We start from the raw sequence: 8,255 nt of genomic DNA, 5'->3' as shown, positions 1-8,255 counted from the left end.
GGAGCCGCTGCGCCGGGAAGCACTGGCCGGCCGTCAGCTCCCGGGGCGGCTTCTCCAGGCGCTCGCAGGCATGCAGCCCGGGAGCAGGCGGCGCGCCCCGGGCGGCTCCTGAGCCGGCGGGGGCAGCGAGGACCAGCGCCAGCCGAGCCCGTCCCACCTCGCCCAGCGCCCCACGAGCTACTGCCCGGCACCCGGTCTTCGCGCGCAGCCCCGCCAGCGTCACCCCCCCGCGGGCTGCAGAGGCTCATGCAGCCGCCAAGGTAAGCGCGGGGCAGCCGGGCACCCACCCGGGTCCCCACACCCCCAAGGCGCCGCTGACACTGGCCAAAGCCTCCGCACTGATCTGCAGCTCCCCTAGCCCCGCGTCCCATCTCGCCCACATTTGGGGTTTGCCTCGCCCGGATCGCCTTCGCTCTTGGCAGCAGGAAAGTTTTTGTGGTTTGGTATTTGTTTCTTTTTTCCCCCTAAAATTCTGTCCCCGGGGCAGCTGGCATTGCGCGTGGCTGGGCAGACCTGGCGCACTTGCCACCCACTGGTACGGGCTAGGAGCTCCCTCTCCCCGACATGGCCACCCCTTCCTAAAGCGACAGCCCAGCCTGGCCCACCCAGCCCTGCCTGAGCTGACCACCAGGCTGTCCTGCCGTGAAGCATAGCTGGCTTCACCCAAACAGGGGCTTGGGGCGGGGGAAGGGGGGTGCTAGGTCAGCGCCTGCCCCGGGGGCGTCGACGTTGTGCACTGGCTATGCTCAATTGTGAGCGGCCCTGGCCTGGAGGCGTCCGGTGCGCGTGAAGGTGCAGGACCTGGGGTGAGTGCTAAGGGGTAGGATTCTTGGATGTCAGGCGAGGGGACTCAACTCCCGGCTAGAGCTATGGCTCTTTCCAGGGTATGAAGTGGAGAAGAGGGACAGGTGTATTGGGGAACCTGCACAGATGTGAAAGACTCCCAGATGCAACTCTTGATTGCATCTTACTAAAGTAATTGTATTAGATTTGCTCAGAGATAGAATCAATTTCCCCAAACTGGGGTTTTAATGGGCGCCTGAGCGCTGTTATTATGTGGTGTGGTTTCCGAAGGCGTTGGATTGTATTTATTTTATAAATTGGGTATCTTGCGGTGGGCGGATTAGGGGAAATTGCGCCATCTAGCGGAAATAGTGAGCTGTGCCTTAGGTAGCAAAGTTGGGTGTTCCCTAAATTAGGCGCCCCTGTAGGATATTTAGAGGCGGGAATTACCCTTCGTGGTCAGGAAAGACTAGTTTTCAGTGCCCCTGCCTTCCTCCGGAGCTGGAGCACCCTGACGCCCAGAGCCCAGCTCAAGGGACCAAGTGGAGAATTGTATGAGTGGCAGAATGTCACCTCAAGGATCTCCATCACCTGAGAAGTCTAGTTTTAGGATCTTCCCACAAAAACAAGATAAACTGTCACCTGCCTTAAGAAGATGACCTTTCTCCCAGGCATCTGGCCCATGGATCTGGCAAGCCACGTCACTGTTCCCTAGCACATCCATGTCTATATAAGTGATTTTTAAAGCTAATGTTAAGCCGTGAGCCCAAGAGAAGTGTTTGAGTATGTTCTGAAGGACAGCTGAGAAGGAGCCTCATGCCGCTCCACAGAAGTATAGTGTGCACATACCAGGAGAAGAATTTTTGCTGTTCCAGTACCACAGCAGGTGACAAGCAAGTCTGCTTTACTGGGACGTGATCTCCAATAAATAGCTGGGATGACAGACTGCTAGATGGCATGCTGATGGGACAAAGGCTCTGGGTGGGGCGCCCACACATGCAAGCGGGCTCCACATTCTCTGTGGCAGGTTTTTGCTGCCACCTTCCAGATGGATGATATTAGCAGGAAGTGCAGCAGCTCTCCCTATCTGAAGGGCACTTTGGCTCCTTGGAAAGCACTGTGGTTTTCTGCCTGTGATAAAGAGCAATTCCCTTCTAGAATCCTCTGGGTTGTGGTAATAGGTAGGGAGAGGCCAACCTCCAGGGATCTCCTTCTTCCCTTTCCTTGTTGTTGAGGCAGGACCTCATATATCCCAGGCTGGCTTACTCTCTTTGTAGCCAAAGATGACCTTGAACTTCTCATTCTCCTACCTTTACCTTCTGAGTGCTGGGGATCAAACTCAGGGCTTTCTGTGTGCTAGGCGAGTCTTCTGCCTACTAAACCACATCCCAGCCCCCAGTCTTTTTGTTTATTCCCCAAAGCCCTGCCCAGGTCTTTTCCTCCTCAGGTGACAGACTGGTGTTTTCACTCCTAATACACATGAGGACTAGTGAGTGGCTTGTCTGCCTGCCCCACCCCCAGCATTCTGTCTTATGTCTCTCCACTTGCACATATTTGTTTAATAACCAGACTCATGACAAAAGGGGTCTTAAACTAGCTTGGCATATTATTCAAAGACAACTCATCTGACTTTCACTGCTGCCTGAACAGTGTTTGGAATGATACAGAAAGAAGGCAGGGAAGCTCCTGTTTAATATGATCCTGTGTCTGCTCTTCCCAAGCACAAAATTAGTGGAATAGATACTACATCCCTGACACCAAGACAGGAAGTATTAAAGAGCTTTGCCAGATGCCCCTGCTCTTGGGAAGCAGGCAGTCACAGGTGTGACTATTTTCATATCCTGGAAGAGGAATCTGAAGGCCAAAGAGGTGAAAGGGTGTGGTCCAAAGTGCTGTTTTCTGCTACAGCCTTGCCAGTGAATTAATTAGGTTCAAGTACTTTTTAAAAATAAATATTTTATTATTTTTATTTTATATGTATGAGTGTATTGCCTGCATGGATGTGAGTGCACCTGTGTCATACAATGCAGTGGAGGTCAGAAGAGGGCTTCGGATTCCCCTAGAACTGGAGTTAAGGATGGTTCATAGCTACCATGTGGGTGCTGGGAGTCAAATCCAGGTCCTCTGAAAGAGCAGTCAGTGCTCTTAACTGCTGAGCCATCTCTCCAGCCCCTCAAGCACTTTTTTAAAACCAAATGTGGCTGCAGGGTTTGTTTGTTTTTTTTCCATGCCTTAAAGCATACAGTATAGACAAGGAGGCAAGTATGCTCCCCATCCCTTGAGATGCAGGTATATCCTCCATCCCTTGGGAAGTAGGCACCCAGAGAAAAAATATGAAGTGTACCCAAGTGAAACTGAGCAAAACCAGAGGAGAATTATTAGAAAATAGTGCAGGCTAATTAGAATCTGTTAATTCTGTGAAATGAATTAGGCAAAAACCCCTTTAAAAGGTATTGCTCAAATAGCATGTCTGCTTCTGTTTCTCTTGGGGTTCAAACTATTAGTTGTTTAGCCATTCAACAAATGTAACTAAGTTTAACCTGAAGAAGGGAGTTCCCAGCTTCTTTCCCTCCTGTCTGGTTTCCAGCCCTGCCTGAATACAGCTCTCTCTCTCTCTCTCTCTCTCTCTCTCTCTCTCTCTCTCTCTCTCCCCCTCTCCCTCTCCCTCTCCCCCCCTTTTTTTCAGACAGTGTCTCCCTGTAGCCACAGCTGGCCTGGAACTCACCATGTAGACCAGGCTGGCCTCAGTCTCACAGTGATCTTCCTGCCTTTGCCTCTGGAGTGCTGGGTTTCAATGTGTGTATCACCATGCCCAGCCTTCGCTTTCTCTTACTTTAAATAGCAACTCAATTCCATCCTCCCTTCTCTTAGCAGCAGATATAAAGGAGTAATGAACAGGGATGATGGAAAAAGTTAAAGACTGCCTCACCAAGCCTGAGTGCAATGCCAGGCAGACTTCAGTTTCCTTGGTGACCAATGAACATCTTTAGGATGTTAGCATTTTACCGGCAACTGCTTCACATTCACAAGGGTCAGAGGCAAGAAGCAGGAAGCCTAGTGAGGTATAAAACTTTCCAATTCTAAGGACAGGAAAAATAAGCAATTTTTAAATTTCGACAGAAATTGGCTACATAAATGCAAAAATCTTTTATTTAAAACATTTTAAAGTTCATGTTGACTGATGAATCTAAAAAGACACTCTCTGCCCAACTTGTAATTCCTACAAATAAAGAATGACTGCAGCAAGTACAGCTTATACTGAGGGTAAATACAGAATTGATTTACTGTACATTTTTCAATTGTTTCTTTAAAATGCTGCTGCCCAGATAAGAAGTTTCAAAAATAAAAATACTGCATTAGCCACTGTGAAAATCAGGGGAAATTTTTTAAATTAAAAGATTCTAAGGACTAGAGAAGAGATTCTGTGGTTAAAAGCACTGGCTGCTCCTGCAGACAGTTGTTCCACCTAACAACCATCCCTAACTCCAGTATGGGGATCCAGTGCCTTCTTTTGGCTTCTGTGAGCATTGCACACATGTGGTGCACTTATACACATAAGAATAAATAAATATTTGTTTTAAAGGTTCTAGCAAAACCAGGCCAGTTCCCTTGGAGTCTGTGTCTGTGTCCCTTGGATTCATGGGCCAAAGCTGAGACTGATAAATACAAGCAGAAAGCTCTAAGCTTTGTTGACTTGTATCTCATTAGGGCATGTTTCTTTGTCAAGGGCCCTCAGATCTCAAGTCCCTTGCAGGAGCTGGCCCAGCTGACAGCAATAGTTTGTCCTCCTAGCTGTTAAAGCCTTCTGCTCTTATCTCTGTACACAGAGCTTTTCTACCCAAGTCCTGCATGAGAGTTTCTGTACCATTATTTTCCTCTCAGCATGATTGTCTTCTGAAAGTGGCAAACAAGTGTTGATCATCCTCGGGCATTTTGAAGAATTTCTTCCTTGATGGCATCGTTAAACAGCTTTAGGTGGGAACATGCAAACACAGAGAGACTGACTCATGGTCACTTCCTAAACACTGTCAACACACGGCCAGTATTCTGCTGAAGGGCTCACTCTCCTGTTAGTCTCATACACAGTACCCAGCCTCTTTGTACTTGGTATGTCTCTTCCTTTTAGATGGTCTATTTATAAACCTTGAGGTGTTGCTTTCACTAAGTTTGATTCTGTCTGCCAGAGTTCAATGATCCACTTGGTCATGCTGGCTAATTTTCCCTTGCAGGGATACCCATTTTACCTGTTTAAATGCAAGCTCTCAAAAGGCTACTAGGCCATCTCACTAACTTTGAAATTCAACTCCCAGTATGCATTCTGCCCTTGACAGTGTCATCCTTGAAAATAGATTGCTTCTACAAAAACATATCCAGAGGACACTTGAAACTGCACGAGGCTTTTTCTGGTTGTCAGAAGAGCACACAGAAATGTATATTGCATTGACAGAACCATAAAAATGACACGGGTACACTCACATACATGTAGGCAATACATTCGTACACATAAAATAAAAATAAAATATTTTTTAAAATTTACGCTTTAAAAAAAAGTACAGGGTTTCCTCAAAATAATTGATACCCTGACAGGAATAATAATTGATATTTGGAAGTTTGGATGGATAATATACTTTTGTTTACATTTATTTTAATATCTTTGATGGGAGGAGTATAAATAATAAGTAGATTTTTAATGCAATTGCATTTTCAAAGATGGGAGGCAAAAAGAGAGACATTGCTGAGAAGCTGGCTTATCTACAGCTATCATGAGCCTTGTGGTGACATCTCCTACGGGCCCAGACCTGCTAATAAACACACACTGCTAGGCATGAGCAGGTCATGTTTGCCCCTCCCCTCCCCCAGCATATGACAGTCATAAGAGTTTAACTTATTCTATTATATATCAGTAATTGCAGCAGAGACAGTTTGATATTTGGACTTCAGAATGCTGATTTCAAAGTGCTCTCCTTACTATCTGTTATGTTTGAAAATGAAATGTGTCCCGCAGGCTCGAGCATCAGGGCGTGGTTGTCAGCTGACAGGTTTTTAGGTAATGGTTGGATCTTGAAGGCTCTGACTTTATAAAGGATGAATCCATTGACAGATTCTGATTCAACAGAATTACTGGGAGGTTTGGGAACATTAGATGAGGCCTGGTTGGAGTATGCAGGTCACTGGGAGAGTGCTTTTGAAGGATCTGTCCTGTCCCCATACCTTCTCACTCTGTTTCCTGCCTACCACAAGCTAAGTAATCTCTGCTGCATTCTTCTGCTACCAAGATATTCTGCCTCATTACAGAAGTTACAAAGATTATGCTATGCCAGAGTAAAAAATTCCTTCCTTTAGATGCCCTCCTCAGGTATGCATTATAGCAATGCTAACTGACTACCCCCATGTCCCATCTTAGGATCATGTGACAGAAGAAGTTAGTGGTGACCCACACCTATAATCCTAGCACCCAGAGGCTAAGGTGGGAGGCTCATGAGTTCATGGCTAGCCTGGGCTACATAGGGAGTTTGAAGTCAGCTATGAGAGTTTGATATTGTTTTTATTTTTCTCTGTTGAGAATATTTTTAGGAAAGAGATTCCCTAAACTGTAGGAATCTGATTTCTTCCTGAGTAATTAGATGCTATTGGCAGGCTCTGCTGACACAGGACCTGGTTAAGGAACGCATTGCCACCACCACCACCACCACTACCACTCCCAGCCTGAGTTAAGAGTGCCCAAGAGCAAATAAAGGTCAAAACAAGCTGGTGCTCTCTGAACCTCCCTTTCTACAAGGGCAGAAGACCAAATGGCCTAAAATTTGAGACATCCTCTGAATGGGCTGAAAAGATTGCAGAGAATTGATTCTTTAGCTAGACTAACTTGATCATTTTCTATTGTATAATTTTTAACTGTGGTCTAGAGCACCATGAAGTCCAAGAAAGGGCTCTATGAATACTTAACTGAAAAAAAAAAACTATTATCATCCAAAAGACAGATGAAGAATTATATAATCCAACTATTTCAACTTCCCAAGTTATTTAGGAGGGATGAGAGAAATTGTTGAGGGAAATATTCTTCTTCTTAAAACATCTTTCTATTTGTGTTAGTGCTTGTAAAATAGTATTTCTCTAAACATATTCAATTTCTAATGCACAATTCATCATTATACATATGGGACATATTATTGAGCTGACAGGAAAAGATAAACCTTGGGAGAAGATGAGGAGCAGCTGTGGTTTGGTGAGAAAAACACTGAACTTGGCATCACAAGTCTTGGGTTTAGCCTTTGCCCTAACATCTGCATTCATAGGGAACTTAGGCAAGTCACTTAACCATCCTGAGTCTTAGTCTCATTTATAAACAGGAACCGGTCATGTCCATTTACATAGTTATGGCAACTCTACGTTGCCTACAGAATTATTATTTTTTTTTTCCTTTTCTCTTCTGAGACAGGCTTGGAACTCACTATATAGACCAGGCTGGCCTATCTCCCAGAGATCCACTTTCCTTTGCCTCCTGAGTGCTGAGATTAAAGGCCTGTGCCACCATACCCAGCAGAGCTATTTCTTATAATGAGTGCTCACCAGCCCTAGAACCCACCCAGAAGTCAACATTATCTAAGAGTCCTTACAGGATTCTGCAGGTCCCCTCTATTTCCCACACATGCAAGGGCTCTAACAAAACCTGGTTCATAGTAGACATTCTATTATAATCTAAACAATGTTTTTTATCCATGATTTAAAAAAACTAATACTGGAAACCACTTTTCAACACTTACTCTGCGCCAGGCGTCTATTCTAAGTGGATTATGACTGTATGAACTCCCTTAATCCTTACATCAACTTTCTGAGGCAGCTACAAGCATGTTCCCACTTATTGGATGAAAATCATTGAGGTCTAGCGAGTCTTTCCAGAGTGCATGATCGTAGCCTGGATGCTGTATTTCCTGTGAAATGCAAAAATTGAAGACATTTTCTCCATCTTAGAGAAAAATCAGAACAGAAACAATAGTGGGGAAGCATATCCCCAGGAGCGGTCTTCCTTCTGGATGGGCGCCTTCCCTACCTCTGTCAGCTGGAGCTCTTCTGCTTCAGCTCTGCCTTAGCCATTCTAAACAGTTTTGAATTTGATGAATAACTTGGTTATCTGTTCCTATTGCTAAATGTCTGTGGTATTTGTGCTTGGCACCAAATTGTTCATTAATCCAAATAGTGTAGCCTTCTGCTGGTGAAAAGACTCACTATCGGTTCATACAATTGCCATGTGGTGGATAAATGATTCCAGGCCACTTCTTCTCCCAAGAAGTTACTGGAATGGGAAGAAATGAAGGCTGTGTGGTCCACTCTTCATTACTGCCTACATTGTGTGTATAGGTGCCCCAAAACCTGCTTTAAAATTTTTATTATGCTTATTGTGTACGTGTGTGTGTGTGTGTGTGTGTGTGTGTGTGTGTGTGTGTGTGTGTGTGCCTGGATATACTCTTGGG

The 8,255-nt window shown here is 45.4% G+C and overlaps 1 protein-coding gene across 2 annotated transcripts in view; it reads left to right on the top strand.

Annotated features, from left to right (window-relative positions):
- Positions 1 to 6: 6 nt before the first annotated feature.
- The window catches only part of Rgma (repulsive guidance molecule BMP co-receptor a), a 45,587-nt gene continuing 37,338 nt past the window's right edge, over positions 7 to 8,255 (top strand). Inside the window, exon 1 of one of the 2 annotated variants that reach the window (XM_008852338.3) lies at positions 7 to 260. In XM_008852338.3, coding sequence (XP_008850560.1) covers positions 247 to 260 — 14 coding nt within the window. In that variant the 5' untranslated portion in view covers positions 7 to 246. The remainder of the gene's footprint in view (positions 261 to 8,255) is intronic. The other variant, XM_029555673.1, reaches the window with a different exon arrangement.

This window comes from Nannospalax galili, unplaced genomic scaffold, assembly GCF_000622305.1.
Source record: "Nannospalax galili isolate Female #2095 unplaced genomic scaffold, S.galili_v1.0 scaffold63, whole genome shotgun sequence".
In the NCBI taxonomy this organism is placed as follows: Eukaryota; Metazoa; Chordata; class Mammalia; order Rodentia; family Spalacidae; genus Nannospalax; species Nannospalax galili.
This window is presented reverse-complemented; position numbering and strand designations above follow the sequence as displayed.